Below are 26,820 nucleotides of genomic sequence, written 5' to 3'. Positions count from 1 at the left end.
TGTTACAAGATGCATTACGATTTTCATATTCAGAACAATGGACTTTCAGAAGTTCAATCAATAGTTTGTAGCTTTAAGGACACCCCAGAAAGGACAGCCATTATTGAAGCAGGGGATAGCTTGTTGGGTGGAAGCAGGTACATTGTTCTGTTACTCCAAGGCATGTTTCCCCACACTTAGGTCCATTTTGTGGGTTTTCAACGGCTCACATCTTCAAGTCAATGGTCCTCTTTGCAAGAGTTCTGTTACTAGATTTTTGCAAAACATCAATCTGCAAAATATAGATATACATTTCTTCAGCACGCCTGCCTGAAAGGGGAAGAGAGAAGCAGCAGTGGGACAAGCATTTTTTCAATATAAAGTTTGCCATGGAAAATAGTTCTTTGCCATGAACATGATTACATGACTTTATAATTATAGACATATATAGATTTAAATATAAATTTATATATAGTTTTATGTGCACATTTGGTATAAACTATTTGTTCTTCTGATTATAGCATGACAATCTATGAAAGATCCAATCCTGTAGAAGAATAATGTTACTTACCTGTAAGTTCTCCAGTGTTGGTTTATTTAATAAATTCACAAGCGGATCATCCTCCTCCCCTTTGGAGTCTCACCTATCTATCATTATTTCACACATAGCTACCAAATCTGTAGGCTGGTGGTGTCAAGGGTAAGTAGTGGAGGTTCAGATCCTTGTTCGAGTTAGACTCTTTTTCAATGTGGTGAGTAGATTACTAAAAGGGCAGGGATTTGTACAGCGCATAGCTACCCAACCAAAGTTTTCCCAACGGTACGCCACAGAAAAGGTAACCAGCGCCGACTTCCGATATCAAAGTTTAAAACAACCAGGTTTTAAGCTTCCTGCGGAAGACTCAAAGCAAGCAGCAGGCTCTCAAGTCAAGGGGAAGCGAGTTCCACAACTTGGGCTTAAAAAAGGGAAAGGCTCGGCCTCCATGTCTGGATCTCATAATTCTAGGAACTCAAGCGTGATCCAAATTACTTGAGTGCAGAGACCGACTATGTATGTATGGCCACACCAAGGATCTGAGGTAGAAGGGGCCGTAGTTTGAGAGACATTGGTGCATATGGCACAGTGCCTTAAATTGAACACAACGTTCAACAGGGAGCCAGTGCAGTTCACGGAGCCGGCTGGCAGTAGGAGTCTTGCCGCTGCTTCCTGCACGATCTGGGGAGGCCTGAGATGGTACTTTGTGATCACTAGATAAAAAAGTATTCCATAGTCAAGACTCGAGATGACCAAGGCCTGGATGACTGTTCACTGGGCCATTTCAAGATCCTAAAGCAGCTGGGAGCCACTTTAGTGATTTGGTGACTCACAGAAAGATTTTCATCCAGCCAGACTCTAAATTCTTGACTACTTGCTCAAGGGTAGCTAAAATACTGATAACTTCAGCCCACAGATGTGGGCCTTATAGGTGGAGAAGGTTGCCCAACATTTAGCTTCGAAGAGTTTGAGGTCATCCAGGAACAGACTTGTATGAGGCAGTTATTCATTGTCCTCGGGCTGTTGATCTCCTGAGATGACAAGTAAACAACGATCTGTGTATCGTCGACGTAAGAAAGAAAGAAAGGTGAGACCGCACTTTTCTACAATATCCACAAGTTGCCTTACAGATAAGTTAAAGAGGGTTGGGCTAAGAGTGGAGCCCCGAGGGACCCCAGAAGGTAGGGGGTGCAGCTTAGAACAATGTTGATAAGTCTGGATATGGAAGACACAATCCTGGAAGAAGGAGTTACACCAGGACAGAGCTGTGTCCTGCACTCCCCCTGCCTCTAACCTATGAAGTAGGTTAAGAGGCAGTCTTGAAGATGGATGATTCAAGCATTTGAATCAATGAAAGATATCAACCCTGGTGAATTGTCATTAATGGTAAGTAACCTTTATGCCCAGTGTAGAGAATTGGGCCTTTGTTGCAGTTACTCCTCCCACTACTTTTTGTCCTTTTTAGCTACTGGATGCTGATTTTCGGCTCTTGACAATGCACTAAGGCCCGCTAACCAGACCTCCGTGCCAGTGCTTCGTCCCTAAAACAAAGTAAAGTTTAATTGTGCTACAATTGGCTAAGGACCCTTGTAAGGTAAATGCTACCACAGGTACCCAGGACAGGGGTACTAAACAGTGTCCCTAAGGGCTGCAGCATATCTTATTGCACCTTAAGAAACCCACATACAAATTCCACACAGACTGACATTGCAGGCTGCGTGACATGGTGTAAACCAAGAGTGAAAACATGACATGACTCCCTCCTCTGGGTCATGCCAAAGTCACTGGATCCAATATATGCAAGTCACACCTACAGCAGGCATTTGAGACCCAAGGCAGAGTGCATTATATTTTATGTGTGGACATACTTGCATGAGCAGATATGCCCCTGTGATGTCTAGTTCAACTTCTAGGCATTGCAAGTGAGCAGGGTAGCCATCTTAAGGTATGTACTGGGCACTGGTCAAATTGAGTTCCCCAGCTACATCATGGCTTCACTGAAACATAATAATAAACCCACACTGATTCCAGTGTCAAATTTGTTAATACATTCACCAAGAGGGCACCTTAGACGTGCCCCCTGAAAAACCTTCAGCCCCTGGTGTGTTGGCTGACTAGTTTCTGCAAGCCTGCCACATGAGACAAGTTTCTTACTCCTAGGGTGCAAGCCTTCTGCTCTCAGTTGGTCAGGAATAAAGCCTGTCCAGAAAGAGGGTGTTTCACTCCCTCCCACAGGATGACTTGCTGATTAGCCTTCCAAGGCCAGCAAGCTTCAAAGAAGTTGCCACCTTGGAAATGCAAAATCTGGCTTTCCTCACAGGAGAAGGAAACCCAGGAACTCTCTTAGAGTAGAAGAGCTACTCCCCTGTAGCTGCAGGCCCCAAAGAAGCAAGACGCTGCACATCGCCCTGCCACCTACGGAGTCTACCGACATAGCAACCACCCAGGAAGAGGTAGCAGTGCTCCCACAGGAAAGATCCGTCCTCCCTCCAAGTGTGGGGACACCAGGACTGACCGGAGCTGCACAGTACCAATCCCTGGGGTACTGGAGCCCTTGCAGCAGCCATGGCTTGTGCGCAGACCGGACACCAATGCAGAGGAAGACCGATTTGCACAATGAGGGACTTCGTGGACAATGAGACCTACTTTGTGAGTGGCCCAGCTGTCCTGTTTTCCCCTCTGTAGCAGAAACCAAGACAAAGCGTAAGGCTGAGACCGCGGCCTCCTGGCGCCTCAAAGCACCTGAGCACTTGCGCTCCCGAGCCCGTCCAAGGGAGGTCACAGTCCCAACAGGGTTCCCAGACAAACCAGAACCAAGCCCATGCTTGGGTTTTCCCAGACTGGACTTCTAGTCTCTGCCTGCAGCCTCTTTCCGCAGACCCCCGCACTGGAATCCGACCCCAAAAGACACCACTACAACCAAACCTCACAGACCGAGAAGTGGACCAAAGGTCTCTCTGTATGCCCGAGGATCTCAGGGGTCGAACCAGTCTGTGGTTTCCACTTGGACTGGTGCTCCAGACCTTGCTTGCGACCTCTTTCAGACCAGACAGTTCTCCCATTGATGTGAATGAGACACCCAACGCCCCAGAGCCACCCGAGGTGACCTGTTGGTCTGGCCTTGCACCTAGACCCATACTTCCCTTAAGTCCTACAGAACAGAAACTGCACCAAGTTTTCGTTTCTGAAAACTGTAAAAAATCATAACGCGAAAAAGACTTACCAATTCCGATAATCTTGGTATCTAAATTTATATAAAGTACTTGTTATTTTTTATAAATTGGTGCCGTATTTCTTTGAGTGTGTCTCGCTTTACTGCCTTTGTGTGCGTAATAAAGGCTTAGCACTACCCTCTGATATGCCTAACTGCTTGTCCACAATACTAGCCAAAAGAGGGCATTTGGGATGTCATTGTGGCTCTGTAATTCCTCTAGGGTTTGCTTAAACTTTTAAAACAGTGTACCTCTTTTTGGTCCTCTACATATAAAGCCAGCTTCCTACACCCTGTTAATATTAAAGCACACTAATGTCTTTGATTGCAGTTGTACCATGGAAAACTAAAATAAAAATGAGTTTGACCCATACATTTTATCTATTTGCGATATTAGAAAAGAAGGTCTTCATGTGAATCTTGTAATCGTAGTGGTAAGGTTACCTACCTTAATTTTTCTGTAACTGCTTTAACCGTCTATAAAAATCAGAGCGCTTCGGATCCTCCCAGACATACTGATTTTCTACAGCAAAGTATCAGAAGATGTTGTTTCTTCCTTTGGAACAACGTATTGAGAAAGGAGGAACTCTCCTTTTTCATAAATTATGACCTGCCTTCAGTTTTAATATGAATGAAAATCTTTTTTTCAATAGGAGCAAAAAGTTTGTAGTTGAATGTATATTGTGATGCCTCTTCCGAGATCTGGTGGTCATCTATTGATATTCAGAGGTGTCCAAATGTTTTTTCTCATTTGTTGCAGTTTTGTTAATTCAGATTTAATGAATTATGAGCAATAAAAAAATAAAAAGCGTCCTTTAGAGTTTGATGGATGGGATACTCTGTCAAACATTATGGTGGATATCCCATCTGCTAAACTCTCCTTTACCCCTCTTTTATTTAGAGATGGCTGAATGGCCATGTTTCCAAAGGTGAAGCTTACGCTTGCTCCACTGAGGGATGTCTCACCAGAAGCCTGTCTAGTATTATCCTGTTGTTCAAAGTTTCTCAGATCGTTCGCTCTAATAGCACAGATGTTCAGGCATACTTTTTTCATATTTGTGACCTCCAGTGAAAGCCTCACTGTCTCAAAGAGGAAATCAAAGAAATTATCCCCACATCCTGGGAGAAAACTACCAGCATATTCAATACATTTTATTTGTGTTTTTCAATGACAAGTTCCTGCTTTGGGAGTTTGTTTTTGAAGAACAAAAACGTAGCTGAATGGGTGCATTCAACATGACAGCCACTCAGCAAAGTTTTAGTGACCCCAATGGAACTGCTGGAATGGTGGCACTGCTGAAGGAATGGAGTCCTGCTGCCTGGCCGAGATCTTGAAGTATGTTGGTTGAGCTTAATACTCTACTGCTCTGACAGACTGGATGTTGTACACTTAATTCAGGTCCACGTTGTGTTTAATGAGGATGCTCTTCCTTAGACAAGTGTTAAAAGTTGTATGATCTCATGAGAAATGAAACAAGTCAGTGTATCAATTGAATTTCAGTTCAAACAATCAAGTGTTTTTCTTCACTTCTCTTTCTTTCTGCATGGCTTTGGGGCTCATCCTGTGCATCATTTGTAGGTTTAGGAGTATTTCATAAGGGTCAAAATAATTGTTTTCCTTGATCAGAGTCTTGTGCCAATTAAGAGGATTATACTTTCCTGAAATTCCTTATTTGTCTTCTCTTGTACCTTGAAGTCGTTTAAAAGCAATCATTATTGCATTTTATCTATGTCTAATGGTAATCTCTTGTCTCCTGTTTGGTGTGTAGCATAATTAAAAGGCACATGTCATAACGTTTCCAGTTCTCTTGATCTTCGTACAGACTTATCATGCTGTATCTTTTTGAGCATATTTCAGTAGTGAGGAAGCAATTTTATAAGCTGAAGTAGGTGTTCCAACCTTGGCAGTTACCCATTTGCTCTAACTAATATCCTACAAATCCAACAAAAAGATCGACCCAGACCTCGCCTCTAAGCTGTGTTTGGCTACTTACTTTCTCCCTCCGCTGTTGTAAAATTTTTAGGCTTCCTAATCCACAGCACCCTCTCACTAGGACCACACATTAACATGATAGCCTAGGCTGCAAATCCTCACTTGCATCAGTTCTAAAATGATGAAGCATCTTCTCTGTAATCCACAGCATGTCACCTTATATGCACCCCCACGGCGCCGACATACTTAGATTCACTGCACTTTGTACACCACTCCAAGATGGCGCAACCTTGCCCCTATGGTCCAATATGGCCACCATTCTTTTAGAGTCCGTGAAGTCCGTCTTTCATTTCCAGTTCGGGCTATCACTAGCATGCACGTCAGGCTCCACAGTCGGTATCCAGCATTGCTGCCAAAAGGTTGAGACCATTGAGCCATCACCTTTTCCATCTTCGAAGGTAAGCATTAACTGAGAGCAATTACGGTCCCCAGCCCGATCCCCGTTTACGGCTCGGTTTCCTTCATTCATATAATTAAATCCCTTTCTCCTACAGGGCTCATTCCCCATCGAGGGACGCCCCCTACATCTAGAGCACGCTAACGGCATCTCCTCGCGGCTCTTTATGATTTATGAAACTGACTGCGGCGCCCGACCTCACTGAGCGCTCACGGAGTTCGTCAGTAATTATCTAAAAAAAAGTACGGCTGTACTTTTCCCAACCAGGTATGCTTCACCTTGAAATCAACAGCCACTTTACCGACCTTTATTCATTACACCAATTAGATTTTAAATACTTCCTTCATTAGGTCGCACCTGCACCTACAACTACCCCTAATACCCTGTACCCCCGCCAAGCCTTGTGGCTTCCCATACCATCAGCCGCATTAAACCGGACTTGGTTAGTATACTCAAGCCTTACGACGCATGTGTGCTTGCACTTCTATCCGATTCAGCCACTTTTAAACCACATACTTCGCCACCTTGCACTTCTTCTTCACGAACAATGTCATGCACAATAGAAATCACTGGTTGTTGTCGCGTGACCTAAATCTGACGTCTAATGCCGTAATGGTTTCATTTGGCACAACTCCATTGTTCAAAGTTTGTTGGTTAATTGTGCACAGCGCCGCAACCCCATTAAAATTCGACTCGCCATTTTCGCTGCATGAGTCAGTTTGTACACGATCATCCAATTGAATTAAAAGACGTCTGGTTCACACGGTCATATACGCACCAAAAGCTGTGTGTACAAGTTGTTATGACATGCTGCTAAATCTTAATGTCCTTCCTAAGGATACTTTCCTGATCTTTTTCTTGCACTTCCTTTTTTCCCCCTTTATTAACAGGTTGAAACTACACCAGGCAACTAATCACAATAGTCCTGATGATGATCCCGGTTTATTAGGAGCCAGGGGATCGAAACGTCGACCTTTTAAATACAGTACTACATATATGACCATTGTGTTTAAATACGTGTAGTAACTGTAATTGTGAGCTTACAATGATAAGTAACGGTTTACAAGTCACAAAATTGGCTCCACTTCTTCTTTTTGCCTGTTATTTCTTTCCTTTATTTCACTTTATTCTTTGTCACTTGGAATGATAGGTACAGGATTGTGCCCTATCACCTGTTTGTATGTCAAATTGTTATTATCTTATCTTTTGTAAAATAAACACCTGTGGCCCGGCTGGGTACACAGAGTGAACTGAGTTTATAGTACTGATTCTAGTCTATAAAAATATATTGTACGCAATTTCTCTTCCTTACTACTAGGACCTTTGTTGTTTACAGTAGTTGATCACCCGTGGTCCTAGCTTATCCATTGGGTTCCCTTGTGTTACAAAAAAGCATCTTCTCTGCAGCACATGTGCTTGTGATCTCCAGAATTTGTGACTAACACCTTCCAGACCGGCCTCCCATCTGGTGCCCTGTCACCCCTAAAAATAGCTCTAAATTCCACCATACAATATATCCGAGGGAAAAAAAATGTGATCACATCTCCCCTGGCTCCACCTAGTGGCTTGGATAAAATTCATTTTTTTTTTACCTCCAGTACAAAGCTCTTCCAACAGGCAGACCAAGCTACTTAGACCTACTGATAATTTCAGGTGGCACAAGAACACCTCTCTTGCCCATTAAGGGCTCTCACTTTCAAATCATCGAAATTGAGGACAGAATAGGAACAAAGGCAAACCTTTCCTAAATCTATGCATGTAAATGACTTTTACCTGTTACACCAAAAGCTCACTCCATTAGAAAAATTGGAGCTTCTATGGCTTTTTAAGGACACCTTCCTATTGCTGATATTTGCAAAGCAGCAACATGGTCTACTCCTCACACCTTCACAAATCATTATCGTATGGATGTATTTGCACGCCAATGATGATCAGGACGTACTTAAGAACCTCTTTCAAACAACTGTAACTCCCACAAGTTAAACGCTGCCTATGGAAAGGGACTGCTTTACAGTCTATGCAAAGCATGTGTATCTACAGCACACATGCCTCGAACAGATTATTTACCTTGAAGCCTCTGTTCTTGGCATTTAGTGCTGTAGATTCACAAGTGCCATCCCTCCTCCCCAAATTATTTTTATTTTTTATTTTTTAATTTGTCCTCATTTGCCATTACTCCTGTGTGAGGAAAAACCACCGACCACCATTGTGTCTATGTATCCGTGGCCAAAGATCGACAGGTTGGCACTCAGACCGAGACACAGATGTCTTTCTGGCGGAAGAGGGAAAACAAGCACAAAATGGGCGTCCTACTATACTCCATCAAGGTATATTGCAACCAATAGGACATCAATTTCGCCAGGAAGAACCATTGCTTTAGGTCCTTGGAGCAGAAAGTAGGCAGAATCATAGGACCCAGGGGGGGGGGGGACGGAAATCCTAGCTCCATTTTACCAATAAGTCCCAAAAGGCACGCCTTTTCTTACTGCTGGATCTAGCCAGGTCAGTCCTTGAAACTTCGTATAGGGACGTCAACCACCCAGAGTACGTAGGGGGTGTAGTGTCCGCCCAGAACCTGCATATCTGTCTTCTTGCCAAGAGGATTGCAAAAAAGAGGAAAGATCTGTCTTGCCCAGAGATTTTTTCGTTAATCCCAAAAATAATTAAAGGGAGTGTAATACACAGTGGGGTCTTAAGTATGGAACTCAGGGCATCCTTCACTTCTTCCCAAAACTGACTGATAGCAGGGCAGTCCTTAAACATGTGCACATCTGATGCCTCTAACAGGTCACATTTGTTACATTTTTTCCCAGGAAGAAACTTTGCCAGTTTTTGTGGGGATAAATATGCCCGATGCAAAGTGAAAAGATGGTTTCGCCTCAGCCATGCTGGCTTCACAATCTGGTATAAAAGGCTAAAGGAATCCAACCACATCTGTTCACAATTATCACTAACCTCTCCTCCCCACAATTCCTCGGCAAGTTAAAAATCTCCGTCTATCTCTTCCAGGATCGCCCAGTACCAGCAGGAAACCTCCTTGCCTCCCCCTGGTCTTGTCATCAATTGAACTTCCAGATTACTAGAAATTCCCAAGGGGATGCCCTTCCTAACCATTGCCTGAGCCCAACTGGTCAGTTGCAAATGTTTGAATCTTGAAAGGGCCGGCCCGACTCTCTCCCGCAATTCTTCCCATGACAGCATAGAGCCGCTAGCCAGCAAATCCCCCCAATGCAAAATTTCAGCCTCCTTTATTGGGCTAGCCAGACTGTCTTTAAGACAAGGTGGAGTACCTGGCGAGTCCCACATGGGTGCTAGGTTTGAGAAATAGCTGAGCCCTGTGCACTTTCTCAATTAAGCCCAGCTTCTAGCCAGTGATTGAAGTATTTTTTACTTTTTTAAAGAATTTCTGGTCCCCAAACTTAAAGAGGAAGCCGTCCGGTGGAAAATCGGCACCTTGTAGCATGGCTCTAAACATCTCTCCTCTGGAAGAAGCTGATGGTGATTTTAAGAGCATTCTAGAAAAAGATAGCTGGAACGCCCATGCGTAATACTGCAGGTCTGGTAGTGTTAGCCCTCCTTTTTCCCTCCTCCTCCTGAGCTTCTTCCAAGCGAGTCTGGTCGCTCCATATTTCCAAACAAAGGAATTTAGCTCACGTTGACATTTGTCTATTTGAGTGGAGTCAAAAGCCAGGGGGATGGAATTAAACAGAAAAGTGTATTTAGGCAGGATAGACATCTTGATTAGGTTTGTCCTCCCCAAGATGGAAAGAGGGAGGTGAGCCCATGCCTTTAATTTTTTTTGGCATTCTTTATGTACTCGATCAAGGTTCTGGGCAGCGATTCTATTGATGTCTTGGAAAATTCTAATCCCCAGATATCGCATAGAAGGAGCAACGTCCAGATGAGTGGTATTGATGTTCCAGGCCATAATTTCCGTTTTATTGGCGTTTATCTCGTAACCGGAAATTTTGCCGAACTCCTCCGCCCTCTTAATCACCCTTGGGAAAGCAAGGTCCAAGTCAGATGTCATTACAAGAATGTCGTCAGCATATAAAGCTACTCGCTTTTCCCACCCTCCAAAACTAAAAGGTATGATATCAGCCTCATCTCTAAGAGTCTGAGCAAACGGCTCAATATAGAGATTGAAGAGAAGTGGGGAGAGCGGGCAGTCCTGCCTTGTTCCTCTTGTAATCTTAAAAGGCTCTGTCAGGGAGTTGTTTACGGATAACCTAGCAGTTGGAGCTTTATATAATAGAGCTACCATTCGGCACAGCACACATGCCTCGAACAGATTATTTACCTTGAAGCCTCTGTTCTTGGCATTTAGTGCTGTAGATTCACAAGTGCCATCCCACCTCCCCAAATTCTTGTGTAGGTTGCAGTTTATATACTTTATCTCATCCCAACGCATGCCCCTTCTCAATGCTTGCAAACACAGCATTCTTTACATTCTCACTTACCCACTGCAAAACAATCTGAAGATTGCGATGACCATGTGTAGTATTCCCAAAAGTAGGAGTCGTACAGCCTTGTGACTCAAAGAAAACTTCTTAGAATGAAAAACAACTTTGAATCATCCAAGCCCAAGACTAGATGGAGGACTTATGCAAAGCTTGTGAATAATCTACAGCACTACATACCAAGAACAGATGCTTACAGTGTAAGTAACACTCTTTTCTTGCACAGTTCTGTTAGCATGGTATAACAAAATAGAAAATTAATGTTAGGTTTGCATATGTGGCATTTTTGCTTTATTGGAGAGTTATATTCTCTCAATTTTAATACTGTTCTGTGATCTTGCATGTCTGTGGATCTATTTTACCATCTTCATGTGGGCGGGATGGTTGTGCTTATACATTTAATAAATATACCCTTGTTAGAGATTGTTGTTAGAGATAAATTACTTTTTCATTGATGCTTTTTGTAGTACCAAAATGTTGTAAGTTATGATAATTTATTAGACCAAAAATATAATGTACATAGTTTTGAGGGTCTTTTAGTCAAAAAGATTAATTATTCAGGCTTCACTGACCAGGTATTTACATTTAAAGCCAGAAAAAACTAAATGACTTCCAACGAAGATGGTAACAATGAACTACTCTTTCAACCATAAAAATGTTGGGGAAAGGGAAGGCCAACAACCACATTATCTACTTAAAAGGCTGGTTACGCCAGAGCTTTACCTGCCTCCAACACTATATAATCGCAGAGTTGGATTATTAGTATTTTCCAGATAAGGGCATGGTCCAGGATATAAAGATTTTAAGAGTGTGGTGAGCACTACAAAGTTGGTTCTCCATGCGAAGTAAGAATAGATTATTCTCCAGTTATGCAACCTCTGTAACCCTATACATTTAAGCCTGGTCAAGTTTTAAGATTAAAAATAGAGATTTATGTGATGCCTATTGTAACATGAGAAAGCAAAATATGTTTTATGGGTAGAAAGGTTAGTATTTGTCTGCCAGAAAGCAATTGAATGTTGGGAAATATGCATAATATGCTTTATCTTCCCAAACACCTGCCTTTTTTCTTTCTTTTTTTTTAGGGTTTATGCCATTATCTACTGGAGTGCCAGATGTAACCAAGTTGCATAATCTTAACATGCCTCCACCAAATTTCATCCCAAGTTCCGGCTTGCAAGATTTTGTACATCCTGGTAAGCTCTTTCTTAACCACTTGGATGCTAAGGCATGCCGCTCATTCCCATTGACTTTCCATTGAAATCAATGGAAACTCCATGACGAGTTACCCTTGTCATTAGCACTGAAGGGGTTAATAAAGATGTAGAATCATATAGATAACATGATAATCACATGTTGCATGGCTCACTGGACTATAAATCCACAACAGGCTTCTGTTTAACCTTATGGTCTCTGGTTTGACTCCCAGTGGGCATACATAACCTTTTATCCTCCTAAATTCACTAAAATTAAATGAGTACAATTAAGTTGACTGTCAAAAAACATCTGTTTATTCAGTGCCCAGATACCCACTGGTGAGTGTGCACATTACAAAGTCATGTTTTGTTAGGGTAATGGAAGTTTGTAGTCCATTGAATTTCTCTCCTTATTGGGCACTTACATCTTTATGCTTCATCCATTGATAGTCAATTCAGCGGCGTAGAGCGTATGATAATGGGCCAGACATGAAAATATCAAGTCTAAAAGGAAGATGTGGCTTATTATGTATTTTTGTGGTTCACCATATCAAACCGAATCGCATTTTATTAGGCATGGGTTCTATTCTTGTAATCTTAACATCTGCTGTAAAGAAATGGTTAAAAGAAAAACTAGCTGAATGCATACTGTTAAATATTTATATGGACCATAACTTTGTGTCAAGGAATAAGATTGAAAGCGACCTAGTGTGAACCATGACTTTAGCTACATCTGCAGTCGTCTGCACCATTAAGAGGCTAGTATTATTCCTCAATGCTTGTAATTCTTGGCGTACCCCCTTCACTGACCATGCTCTTCCAGTTCTAATATAAGCATGTACAAGGTGAGATGTTTTCCCTCCAGTGTGAAGTGCAAGACAGCTGAATCAACAAGTTGAAGAGTACCTGCAAGCAGAGGGGACAGAGTCTGTCACTCAGGAGTGACTTGAAGACCTGGTAGACTAATACCCACCGATGTCAGGAGTTGCAGGAGAGTTGACGTTGACTCTGCAGCTGTAAGGACCAGGCGACGCTGAGGAAGATATGCATGAGCTGTCCCATGTCGGATGTTGAGAGCTGAGGGGTCGGTGTCCGTCGGGAGCACCAACAAGACTTGGCAACTGCAAACAACTTAGAAGTCAAAGAAGGTGCCATGTCAGGACCAGCAAGGTCCAGGGGACACCCCACAAGCAGGGGAGTCGGGGCAGGCCCAAGCAATCTTGGGAACCAAAATTTAAACAATGGTGATTAACAGTACCCACAGGCCGGAGGCTCTGTAGTTGCAAGAGGATCTAGAGTGGCTCACTAAAAGATGCAGGCCACGGTGCAAACGATGCGGTGAGGATGAAGATTCTGGTCACTGGAGATGCTTGAGGTTGAGGCTACTTGGACCCTAAAGATCTTGGTGGAAGGAAACCAACAAGCCTTTCCAACAGCAAGTAGACGTGGTGCACAGGGGTTTGGTTCCTGTGGCTCCTACGAGGGGTACTGGCCTCAAACTTAGTAAGAGGACAGGGAAGGCCTCAGGAGCTTTGGAAAACCACCACCTGTGCTGCAGAGCCATCCTGAGTCTGTGTGAGCTCAGGATCAGCAAACCGGTCAGGGTAGTTGCGGTACCTGTAGATGCCGTATAGTGACTCCTTCACTCCAAGGGAGATTCTTGGATGCCCACAGGCCTTGGAAGGTTCCTGTATGGTGCACAAGCACAGACGATGCAACAGACGGGAAGGGAGACTAAGTCGAGCCCAATCGAAGTCCAGCATGCCCAGACGGTAGAAGTTGAAGCGGTGTCTGAATTTAATCGTGTCCCATGACCAATCTAGGGACTTCACCCAGGTAAGCCCTCAAGTACCCTAAGGAAAGGGTTGGGACGATTCAGAGGGCCCTCTCAGGGGAGGGTTTGGACAGGAGAGAGGTTACTCCCATGTCCTTTGTCCAGTTTACCACCAAAGCGGGAGCCAACGGCTCCTAGAGCTAGTTTGAACCGGACTATGCACGGAGGCACCAAATGTGCCCCTCATGCAGACTGAGTGGCGCTGCCGAGCGCACCCACCTGGCCCCAATACACTAAATCCTGTCTGGGAGGTGGTCACACCTCCTTGTGACAGGATACCTATTTTTCTGCCTTCCCATGCTCGAGCTTGGCTCAGCAGCAAGAGGGAAGAATCGTGTCTGGTCGGCAGAACCCATGTGTGCTGTCCAGGTCTAGAAGACTAGTACCTGGAGCACTGAAAGCTTACCAGAGGGCTCTTCCAGTGCTTGGAATCATACCTCTCACACCGTTTACGGTGTGGGGGTATGAATCCAACAGGTTTGACACCAAACATGATAGGATTTAATGGTCCCAATTTAGAGATGGTCATTGCGTACGATGTGGCCCTCTATATGGTATTTGGCTGCCTCACTTACAACCCGGTAGAATGGACTCTGTAGGTTCTAAGGGTGTCCTGCTCTTGCAGGGGCTCCCTCACACTTGGAACCAAGCACCCGCTCTTTAGGATTTCAATGGCCGGCTATAGGGGTGACTTTTAGGTTTTAAGGGCAGTGACCCTAGATATAGGAAACCTATATCTTTCGTTAGTGGTGCTAGCACAAGCTTACACAGGCTACAATGGCAGGCTTCTAGTTGCACAAGAAGTTGGGAGCTGCCCAACCTCCCTGTTTTGGTGGAAAAGTTAAACATTTAAGGGCTTGCCCAGTCTTCTTATATTGCCGTATAAAGTTTATACATATAGAGTCCAACTTCCTTATCAATTAACCATCGACTTCAAGGGGAATAGTACGAAACAAATAAAGTACCTTAGGAAGGACTGTCATATTAAGAACTTACATCTACCATTAATTGATGGGTGTAGACCATTAATAATCCTCAAATCAGTACTAAACTTATTTATTAAGGAATCGAGTTTGATATGGTATATGGTATGAAACTTAGGGTTTTTCTTGATCCCAAGAAATGTTATCATGTCTGTTTGCGAGTGTCTATAAAGGCAATGTTTTCAGTACAAACAATCTGATTTTTACCGTATTCAATAGACAATCTGATTTTCCCCCCAAAATTTACGGGCCAATTGCTCAACCGCAGTTATTGCACTACTGGGGTCAGACGTTATTACTGAGATATCATCCACGTACGCTAGTACCTTTGTGTTGTATTCATTAATTTGAACTTGCTTTATTACCCGACTTTGGGCGATTTGCTCAATAAATGGGTCTATATAGAGTACAAACGAGATTGGAGTGCAGAGACACCCCTGTCATGTTCCTCTGGTTATGTCGATTCTCCCTGATTCTTGACTCATTTGGAGTCTGGCATACGGAGTAAAATAGATTACCCTAATGGCCTTTATCATGTGTGGACCAAATCCCTTATATTTCAAAGTTTCCCATATATAACTTGTGCTACTCTGTCCGATGCTTTTTCATTGGCGAGGAGGATCCTAGCCAACCGGTCACCTGTTCTATAGTAGGGAATCTCTATGTATAGTCATAATCTAGTAAATTGAATAGTCTCGCTCATGTGCGGGGACCCCGGAGCAATCAAAATAATCTCTTAAGCTGTCTTTATGTGCAGTCCTGCATAGACACTTAAGAGAGAATTTAAAGACAAATAATGCAGCCTATACTTATAAGGCTACACTGTCCAGTACTTCAACTAGATATTCCACCAAAATTACATTCAGCACAGCCTGCCAAGTTTCTCTCGTAGACAAACTTCCCCTTTTACCAAGAAAGCCTCTGAAAGATAGAGAGGAAGGGGTGGACAGACAAGCCCCATAGGCTGCCATTATGTGGCTCAAAAAGGGATACTGTGCCTTTAAGGAAACTTTCTAGAACTCTCAGTATCCCAGAATGCACAGCAGGTCCCCTCCACTTTCAGTTCTTTTTTCCGGCTCCTGCTAGCAGGACCCTGGGGCATTGAGGTCTCCCTTTTTAGAGTTTATTTCAATTTTTTTGCACTTTTAAAGTGTTAGAGTGTGTTCACTCAACGTGTTTTTGAGCCTTCTTTAATTGCTGGTGTTTTTCTGGTAATTCTGAGCCCTCATTTATCGAATATGCCTGCCTTATTTGAAAAATGCCCTGAGTGCTCTAGGAAGAAGGCCAAGTCTGATCCACACGAGGTGTGTATCCTATGTCTCCCTTCTACACATGTTCCTGAGGAGTATGAGATCTGGCAGACTTTCACCTCCAGGACCCTGAAGGACAGACAGAAGGTCAGGCTCCAAGGACTGGAGCAAAGAAAACATCAAGGTCAAGGTGGATCTGGGCATGCTGGATCTGCTTCATCCGCCCGTGCTGAGGCCTCTGGGGGGCTCACCGGTGAAAAGAAGGCCAGAAAACGCCACCGGTCTCCGTCGACGTTGATGGCCTCTACGTCGAGAGGAATGACCACGGTCTGTTCCCCTTCTCCCCAGTCGAAGCGGCGTCGACGTCGAGGGGACTGACGTCAAGGTCGACGTCGGGTACAGATTCCCTCTTGTCGTCGAGTCATCGACGTCGAGAGAAGTCACGACGGCGCCGGCGCTCGCCGTCGAGGCGACACCGCTGTTTGACGTAGACTAGGCGTTCGACGTCTACTAGGCGTTCGACATCTACTAGGCGTTCGACGTCAGAGGAGATCATCGACGAAGAGCGTCGAGGTTACGGCGATCTTCGACGTCGAGAGGGAGAAGTCCGACGTCAAGACATAGATCATCGACGTCGAGACGCCGTTCGTCTACGTCAAAGAGGCGTTCGTCGACGCCGAAGAGGCGCTCTGTGCCTAAAAAGAAGGCTTCATCCTCCAGGAGGCGTTCTGACGCCAGAAGCTCCTCCAGATCATCGGGGGCACGGCAGCGACGTCGTTCACCGACAGGGGGCACGGCCTCTCGGTCTCCCCAGTCGGGTCAGGCTAGGAAGAAGAGGAGAGGGGAGTCTCCGGGCTCTGTGTACTCTGTGGTATACTCACCCCCTAAACCGAGGTTGACTCCACCACCGCCTCCGTTGCCAAAGGATCCGGCCCCTCTGATTCCGAAGCCACCTCCGCCGCCGGTACCTCCTCCTCAGCATCCTCCTCCTCCGCCGCCTCGTGGGCTGCCACCGACTCCATTTCCGCCACCTCAGGGGCGGCCACCTGTTCCACTGAGGTCGACCTCGTTGCCGCGCTTTCCGACTCCGCCTACAGGGCCTCTTCTCCCAAGGCTTCCGGTCAGGCCTCCACAAATTCCGCCGCTGAGACCTGCGGAACGGCCAAGGCAGAGGAGGTCTAGATCCCGCTCCGGACGGAGAGGGAGATCCAGGAGTCGCCGTTGTTCGTCTACTAGATCTAGACGGCGCCACAGGAGAGGCAGGTCCAGATCTCGTATGGATTTGTCCAGCGCCAGGGACTACTCACCTACCCTGTCGGGGTCCTCTCGGACGAGGATGTCGCCCGTGGACGACATTATATCCTTCCAGGATGTACTGCTGAGAGGGGCGAGCAAGCTGGGCATAGCGCTTACTGTGCCCACGCCGACGACCTCAGTCATTTTTGAGACCCTTCATAAGAGGCAATTGTCTCGACCTCTGTTCCCGTTGGTCCCGTGATTAGAGGAGCCCGCCATGGAGTTGTTCCTCACTCCTGCGACTACGAAATCAGCCCCCTCCAAGCTCCAAAAGAAGTACAGGGCTCCTGACTCGGACCCAGCATTTCTCAGGGTGGATTCATCACCGGATTTGGTGATAGTGACGGCGGCACGGAAACAACATGCCACCACCCCGTCATCTACAGTGCCTCCAGACAAGGAGAGCCGCTGGATGGATTCTGCAGACAGGAAGATCTGCGGGATGTCCGCCACCTCCATGAAGGCCGTGAGTGCCTCGCCGTTGTTGGGGAGGTACGATCGGGCTCTCGGGGTGTCCCTCCAACAGTTTGCTGACCTCCTTTCCAAGGAGAAGGAGGATTTCATGGAGATCCTGAACGAAGGGCTGTTGGTCTCTAATCAACTGATCAACGCAGCTGCGGATTCATAGCTCCTGGCAGCCCATGGATACTGCCATGGAGTCAACCAGAGATGTCATGCCTGGTTGCGGCTTACGTCCTTGAAACCTGAGGCCCAACAGAGGGTAGCCAACTTACCTTTTTCGGGCGAGACCCTCTTTAGAAAGCACGCTGACGATGAAATGGCCCGGATGAAGGCTGAGGCTGAAACCCTGACGGCTGTCGGGTTGGAGAAGCCCAAGGAACAAAAGAAGACCTACCGCCCGTTCCAGAGACGGTACGGGGCGCAGGGCAGGGGGCGAGGCCAGCTTTCTGGACAGCAACAACAACAGCAGTTCCAGAGGAGGCCCTTCCAAAAACATCAGAGGGGCCGGGGTGGGCAGCAATCTGCCACCGCGACCAAGGGCCCAGCCGGGTCTAGGCCCTGAGCTGTTACTTTCTCATCCTCTGTTACCCACTCCGGTGGGGGGAAGTGTCCAATACTACCTGGCAGAGTGGAGAAATATTACTCAGGACAAGTGGGTGCTGAATATTGTTTGCAATGGATACAGTCTTTGGTTCATCAGCCCGCCTCCAGCAATTCCACCGGTTTTCTCGCAGTTCCAACTGCGCGAACTCCAGGCGGATGCCGACACCCTGTTAAGAAAAAGGGCAATAGAAGACGTCCCTCTGTCTCAAAGGGGAAGAGGTCTTTACTCACGGTTCTTTCTGGGACACAAGAAAGACAAGAACAAGTTCAGGCCCATTCTGGATTTGTGGCAAGCAAACAAATGGATTCGCAGGGAAAGGTTTCGCATGCTGTCTTTGCACCAGATTTACCCTCAACTGCAAAGAGGAGACTGGCTGTGCGCGATAGACCTATAGGATGCATACTTCCATGTGCCCATTGCACAGAAACACCGGAAGTTACTGCGATTCCAAGTCGGTGCCAATCATTATCAATACACAGTACTACCGTTCGGGCTGAAGTCTGCGCCCAGGACCTTTTCAAAATGCATGGCAGTGGTAGCGGCACACCTGAGAAAGAACAAAATGTTTGTCTACCCGGACCTGGACGATTGGTTGATCAAGGCATTCTCCTTCGCGGAAGTTCAATTGCACTTCCAGAAGATGGCCGTTCTCTTGAACAAGCTGGGGTTGCACATCAACATGTCCAAGTCTGTCCCGATTCCGGTCCAGAGCCTCCAGTATTTGGGAGCCTCCATCAATACGCTGTCAGCAAGCGTGTCTCCTTCGGAGGAGAGACGTTTATCACTCCTTCGGAAGGCTCAGGCTCTTATGACCGCTCCATCTACAAGAGCGAGGATGGTGTCTTCTCTACTGGGATCGATGGCCTCCTGTATCTTCCTCACACCAAATGCATTGCTGCACATGAGACCGCTGCAGGAGTATCTAGAGGATCAGTGGGACCAGAGGAAAGGGAACTGGGATGACAAGATACGACTGTCTCTGCATGCTCTACAGTCTCTGAAATGGTGGTGTTCTGCGGAGAACCTCCTCAAAGGGGTTCCCTTCCACAAGGACATTCCCTTTCAGACCATCATGATGGATGCTTCTCTCCACGGCTGGGGAACGCATTCCGGAGAGTTACAGATACAAGGAACGTGGTCCCCGACGGAGTCTACGTATCACATCAATTTCCTGGAGCGGTTCACTTGGCATTGAAGGCCTTTCATCCGTCTTTTCAGACCAACTCTCTACTTGTGCAAACGGACAATACGACCATGAGGTATTACCTCAACAAGCGGGGAGGTTTGAGATTGCGCACTCTGTCGCAGGAGGCGCAGGCGATCTGGCACTGGCTACTGGCCAGAGGACTGACGATAACGGCTACTCATCTGCCAGGTGTGCAGAATGTTCAGGCAGACGCGCTGAGCAGACTGATTCAGGAAAACCACGAATGGGTCATAAACGACGAAATACTCCGAGACGTCTTCGCCAGGTGGGGCACTCCAGACGTGGATCTGTTCGCCACCACCGAAAACAGCAAATACCGAGACTTCGCGTCCAGGTATTACCAGCAGGGGATGCTGGGGAATGCCCTATGGATTAACTGGTCGAACAGCTTTCTGTACGCTTTTCCACCCATTCCCCTGATTCCGGCGGTGCTCATCAAACTGTCCCAGTCCAGGGTGCGGATGATCCTAATTGCCCCGGAATGGCCCAGGCAGTGGTGGTTCACGGACCTGCTTCACCGGTCTCTTCTTCCTCACATACGGCTGCCGTGCCGGCCAGACCTTCTCACGAAGTTCGGGGGACAGACGGTACACCCCAACCTCTCGTCTTTGAGTTTGGCGGCATGGCTCCTGAGATAGTGCAATATGGCCATTTGAATCTCCCTGCGGATTGCATGGACATACTGAAGGAGGCTAAGAGACCTTCCACTAGGACTTCTTATGCTTACAAGTGGAAGAGATTCTGCATCTGGTGCAAGTCCAAGAACTATGTTCCGACGACATGTAAGGAAGATGTCATCCTTCCGTACCTTTTGCATTTGGCGCAGTCTGGCCTGGCCTTAACTTCCATTCCATTAAGGTCCATCTAGCTGCGCTGACTGCCTACAGGAAATGCCCTTCACAGACTTCCTTTTTCCAAATTCCTGTGATAAAGGATTTTTTGGAAGGCTTGAAGAAAGTGTTTCCTCCTGTTCGTCTTCCTTCGCCTTCATGGGAATTGAATGTGGTGCTGTCCAGATTGATGAAGGAACCTTTTGAACCTATTCATAAGGCTTCGCTACAGCACCTGTCCTGGAAGGCGGCGTTCCTCGTGGCCATTACATCGGCCCGCAGGGTGAGTGGAATTCAGGCGTTGTGTTGCCAAGAACCTTATTCTGTATTTCATGCTGTTAAGGTTGTTATGCGCACTCACCCTAAGTTTCTTCCTAAGGTTATTTCTGATTTCCATGTTAACCAGACTATAACGTTACCTACATTTTTTCAGAATCCTTCCACTCCAGCGGAAAGATCTCTTCATTCCCTGGATGTCAGAAGGGTGTTGAAATTTTATCTGGATAAAACCTAGGATATTCGTAGGTCAGACCAATTCTTTATCAACTATGAGTCAGTCAGGACTTGTCTTGCTACCTCTAAACAGTCCATCTCGAGGTGGATTGTGTCCTGTATACAATTGTGCTATCAAAAAGCTAATAAGACCTTAGGGGGTAAGCTAAGCCTAAGGCTCATTCCACCAGGGGCAAAGCGGCCACGACAGCTTTGCTCCGTAATGTTCCCATTGCAGAGATCTGCAGGGCTGCCACTTGGAAGTCGGTCCATACCTTTGCTAAGCATTACTTTCTGGACTCTGATGCTAAGGCAGATGCTCAGGTTGGGCAAGCTTCACTGCGAAATCTGTTCGCACAGTAGTGGTGTTGTGTTTCTTCTTCTCCACCGCCGCTTTGGTGTTGGGCATGGGCTTGCCATTCTATTCACTAGATTATGACTATACACAGAGATCCCCTACTACAGAAAGAGTAGTTTCTTACCTGTAACGCCAGTTCTGTAGTAGGGGTATCTCTGTTATAGTCCTAAGCGCCCGCCCTCCTCCCCGGTGGAGAAATATGTTTCATGTACTGAATGCTACAGGTCTAGCTGTATACGCCTCCAAAAAGAACTGAAAGTGGAGGGGACCTGCTGTGCTTTCTGGGATACTGAGAGTTCTAGAAAGTTTCCTTAGAGGCACAGTATCCCTTTTTGTGCCACATAATCGCAGCCTATGGGGCTTGTCTGTCCACCCCTTCCTCTCTATCTTCCAGAGGCTTTCTTGGTAAAAGGCGAAGTTTGTCTATGAGAGAAACTTGGCAGGCTGTGCTGAATGTAATTTTGGTGGAATATCTAGTTGAAGTACTGGACAGTGTAGCCTTATAAGTATAGGCTGCATTATTTGTCTTTAAATTCTCTCTTTAGTGTCTATGCAGGACTGCACATAAAGACAGCTTAAGAGATTATTTTGATTGCTCCGGGGTCCCCGCACATGAGCGGGACTATTCAATTTACTAGATTATGACTATAACAGAGATACCCCTACTACAGAACTGGAGTTACAGGTAAGAAACTACTCCTTACCTCTGCAATATCAAATAAGATTATAGCGCATCTGACCTGATCCGTTGTTCCTCTGCCAGGTATAAATCTGTATTGCCATGGTGTAACCAGGTGGGCTATGATTCTCCCCAAGCAGTTTGCCAGGATTTTAGAGTAAAGCTTGGCGTTGGAGTTTATCAAAGAGTTGGTCCGATAAGCGACCTGGTTTTCCAGGGCTTTCTTGTTGTTCGAGAAGATGCCCTGATAAGACGGAAGAGGTATCCCATTCCAGTGCAGTCCTGTTGAAACAAATCTAGGAGAAACGGGGCAAATTCTAGATGGAATATCTTATACAGTTCTAGGGGTATTCGATCAAGACCAGCCACCTTCCCTGAGGCCAAGGATTGCAATGCATTAACAACTTCCTCCATGGTAATATCTGCTTCCAACTTTTTATTTATATCTGGATATATCCGTCCCCAGTATTCTTGTAGCCCTACCTCTCCTCCCAAGGGACTAGTATACGGGGTCTTTGTAGTATAACATTCTATAAAAATCCTCTAAATATTTTAATGATATCAGTGGGATCTGTGACAAGTCTTGACAGAACAAAGAGTAGAATGGTGCACCTGTAAACAAATTAAATAGGTCAATTTGACAAATTCCTGCTTTATTCGAATCCAATTTTCAAAGTCGTAAAATCCAATGAATAAAAGCATCCAGCCAACGCGTGTTCAAGCTGTCTTGAACTTCATCAGGGCTAATATTTATGTATCCTAAGTTGTCAATTATAATTTCCATTTGGTCCATCAATTGTTTTCTCGATTATTCACTCCTGGACTGTAGTTTGCTGTGGGCATAATTGTGCCCCTAGTCCTTATACCTGAATCAGTATTACGAAAGCGCTGCGTAGAGTCCTTCAAAGGATTTTACGACTTTGAAAATTCTATTTGAATAAAGCAGGAATTTGTCAAATGGACCTATTTAATTTGTTTACGTGTGCACCATTCCACTCTTTGTTCTTTCAAGATTCCGTCTGCTTTTGCAGTAGTACTAAACAACGGCTGGTATTGGAAGAGGAGTACACTGTGCTATACTATTTTGAACTATAAGTGAGGTGCAGTGGAGAGGCCCTCCATTGATTTCTTACTTTTCTCTGGGTCTGGGGCGAGTGACCAAGCATTCTTTTTGGTCTTCTCAATATTTTTCCTAGCTTCCCTTTGTCTTGTGCGTAAAGCTTAAACTCTCCCAACCAACTCCCCATATTCATAACTTTCATTTTTATGTGCTTGAAACCATCCTGCCGCACCTTAGTATAGTAACTATTGATTTTACCATTGTGATTTCTAATTGGATTTGCGCATCCTCTTGCCCCTGCATGAACCTCCCCAAAAGGGGCTTTTCTAGCTTGGCTGGTTTTCATACAGCCCCCTAATCTCGCCTGCTTGTTGCTTTGTTCTGTGCGCAACAAACCTAATGGTCTACCCTCTCAGTACCGCTTTGAAAGCATCCCAGACCATCCCCCGTCTAGCACTCTATCTGTTAATATAAAAAAACACGACCACCCATTTCCTCATGTCCTCAACAAATAAGTTATTTAAAAGCAATTTCCTATCGAATGTCCACTTAGTCTGGGAATTAAGGCTGCCCTGCCACCAGATTTTCAAAACTAATGGACTTTGACCTGACAAAAGCCTTGACAGTTTTTTAATTTTAGCCTTGCCCACAAGTCCGGCAGAGGCCAGAAAATAATCTAATCAGACATACTTTCTTTGTGAAAAGAAAAAAATACGTAAATCTAGGATCAGTTGCTTTCTTGACATCCCAAGTCTCAGCAAGCCCATGACTGTCCATAAGTGATACCAAGGCCCTGTCAACTTGGTGTTTTCTCCCATGATACTTGGTCATTTGATTCCTTCCCACTTCAATGTGCAAATGTAAACCCCCTCAGATTGTCAGTGGGACTGCCCAGGATACTCGCTCTACTTCGAACTCTTCAAGCACATTAGGATTATCCTGGTTAGAGGAAAATCTTTTGAATTTCAGTGTTGGCACGGATTATTTTGAACAGGTGATTGCAGGCGGGGCCCATGAGCGGGGTGGGCCGAAGAGAGAGAAAAGCGCAAAAGGGGGAAGCAGGCGGAAGAAGATAAGGATAAAAAAAACAGTGACAAAGTGAGAAGTCTGGCATCTGGGGAGAGGAGTTGGCCTAACGGCTAAGGCGCTCAACCTCGGACCTGGGGATCTGGGTTCGAGTCTCGGTAACGACTCCTGTGATTCTGGGCCAATCACTTAATCTCCCCGTCCCTAAAAATGAAAGTGTGTGTCCTCATGTAAAACGTAACTTGTCTTGTGCTATGTAAAGCGCTCTGATACCTGATTCGGTTTGGGTCTAGTTCGCGCTATATAGAAAACTCTACACATCTGCAAGAGTAAGATAAGGGACAGGGAGTGTATGGTTGTTTATTATAGAGGGGTACAGTGGAATCAAGACTACACAGCCTTATGCAGCACCCCGACTTTCGATAGCATTGGCCGTGAGCGTCTGATGATTACTTTGAGCCATGGGTCTTTTTCTTTCACAAATGAATCTCTGAGTGCTAGTCAGTGTCCAGAACGCAAAGATTTCGAAGGCTGGCTAAGGAGGTAAGGTGCCAGCAGCCGTGTCAGCCAGGGAGGCTGCACCTTTTTAACATCCAGATGATCATCCAATGCCGAGGGAGCATTCTTATTGCTCTTGTAGTTTTGCGTTCTGTCTGCCCTGCTTTCTCCTCTCAAAACGGGTAAAGGCTGTTGTGAATGAAGGGGAATGGACATTTTACAGATGTTTGTTGGGATGTTGGTCACAAGCAAGAAAGGGGAAGACCATCTGTTTCAAAGGTGAGGGGGTAGCGATCTGGAGTTTTATATAGTGCGAACATGACACGTTTAGGGTATCGGAGTGCTGTACAGACTACAGGTAAGTTGTACATACATGGAAGAAATGCAAAAGGAAGTCTTCAAAACGTATATCAAGGCATTTTTCAAGCATGTTTCTCTTTTCCCTGCTTGCGGCTTTAGATAAAAACCCAAGATGTTTATTTCAAAACTAACAACCCCTTTCAGGCTTGGGGAAGAATTTACCAACATTATGTGAATCAATCTTGGATTATTTTACATGTTATTACCAATTTCTCTGTGACATAAATATGATGTCAAAATATGTTTATTTTATTGATATAAATAAATTGGGTGCTTGACTTTTGTATATAGTTTATGCAGCGTAAATTCACCTTTTTGAGCATTTTTAGAAATTGATACTTTGAAATTTTCTTTTTTAAATTTGTTTTTAAAAAATGTTTGATTACAGGTTTGCCATCAACTCTGGCAGGGAACGTGAGTGTGCCAGGGACATCGCCGTTGACCCTGCCGCCTGAATTTACTACAACTTTTCCTATCATCCCAGGGATTTCTACAGTGCCTGCTGATTTGTTGTCATCTGAATTGCCCAAAGGGTTTCCTATCCTCCCAAATATTCCTACTACTCAACCTGATCTATCGTTTTATCTTTCACAATCGCGTTCCCTTGCTGATGAGTTTGGCACTGCTGCTGTATCAGATAATGGAAAGGCAGACATGCTTGCTGCTTCAATACTAACTGCTGCAGAAGAGCGAGAAAATTATTCCCCCGCACTCAATGAAAAATCTGTCTCTGGAATATCGGCCGTACATGTTTCGGAGTCTTCATAACGTCAGACATTTCCGAGGGATTAAATTGTTTGGCTTGGTATATTTATTTAGCCTTTGGGGATATGTTTTTCAAATACAAATGATCATTAATTTCATACTAATTTTTACTTATTTGAAGGAGTCTTGTAAATAATCCTAAAAGTTGAAATAAACCAGAGGAACAGGGACTTGTACGTTTTTTCAAACCAATGAATATGACTTAATAACCAAGAAAAACATGTACGTATTGTGGTTATGTTGCCACAGCCAAACTTTATCAAATGCGTTATAACTTATTTTACTATAAAACTGTCCATGAAAATAAGCCTTCATATAAGTTACAGAACATGCGCTGATAATTGAGCATCTTTTTGTTTGTTCTGGTGAACGGTTTTCCTCTCCGCAGATAAATAAATATCCTAACATTTTTGTAACTTCTGCTTTACTTTGCAGTCTTAGTATATGATGGCATTGAGGCAGTAATGCAAAATTAGTGTTGAATGTTTCATTTTGTAGCACTGGGGTAAGCCTCACTGACTGTGGGAGAATAGTGAAATGTTTGAGGGAAAACATATGGACAGTAATAAATTAATTGAATTTTATAAAGCCTTGTGTTATGAAACCCTAAGCTTACTTTTCCGAATTGTCACAGTGCTCACTGAAGCCACTGCATTAGCGTCTTGTAATATCTATATCAGTTTCTTAAAATTGTTTTTGTGAGTGCATCCTTAGGATCACCGCTGTGTGGAGAGCTGCAACGTTTGACGGAAAGGGTGTTATATATATATATATATTTTAATTTTTGGGAAATAGAAATAGTGCCTGGCGCTAGTAATCTTAGTTACTGGTACCCACTAGTATCTTATTTTTCAATATATAAAAAACAAACAAGGACTGAGAATCAATAAACAAAAGTGACTTCTTGTATTTTTCTTAGAGAATAATTGTATTCTTTCTTTAGGTATTCATTTCTTTCAATATAGCACACAGCCTCCAAAACTGCAAATTGCCGCAAACAGCCCTTTATAGTCTCCTTAGATCTCCACCTCCTTTTTAATCTTATCAATTTTCTTTAATCCACATTTATTCAGCACATATTCCCCTTGATAAAGGTCATATAACTTCAGTCAACCTGCGTGGTACTAGTCTGTAACGGATCGTGCATATATATTACAGAAGCAGTACTAGCGCCTCTAGTTATGGTTGATTAAGTGTTTCCATTGAAAAGGCTTTTAAAAAAATATTTTTAATTCTTTTTTTGTTTTGTTATAACTGTGGCTCCTATTGATATAGTTGCATGAAACTTTCCCAAAAAAAGTACGTCTAATTTGGGTTCTTCATGGCAAACTGCATACAGATCTGT

At 44.8% G+C, this 26,820-nt stretch overlaps 1 protein-coding gene across 1 annotated transcript in view; it reads left to right on the top strand.

Moving 5' to 3' along the window:
• The window catches only part of GORASP2 (golgi reassembly stacking protein 2), a 160,978-nt gene extending 134,915 nt beyond the window's left edge, over window positions 1–26,063 (top strand). Inside the window, exons 10-11 of the mRNA XM_078681586.1 lie at window positions 11,661–11,771; window positions 25,099–26,063. Coding sequence (XP_078537712.1) covers window positions 11,661–11,771; window positions 25,099–25,478 — 491 coding nt within the window. The 3' untranslated portion in view covers window positions 25,479–26,063. The remainder of the gene's footprint in view (window positions 1–11,660; window positions 11,772–25,098) is intronic.
• Window positions 26,064–26,820: the final 757 nt, after the last annotated feature.

Source organism: Lissotriton helveticus, chromosome 3_1 (genome assembly GCF_964261635.1).
Source record: "Lissotriton helveticus chromosome 3_1, aLisHel1.1, whole genome shotgun sequence".
In the NCBI taxonomy this organism is placed as follows: Eukaryota; Metazoa; Chordata; class Amphibia; order Caudata; family Salamandridae; genus Lissotriton; species Lissotriton helveticus.
Note: the sequence above shows the minus strand (reverse complement) of the source record. Positions and strands in the feature narration are given on the sequence as shown.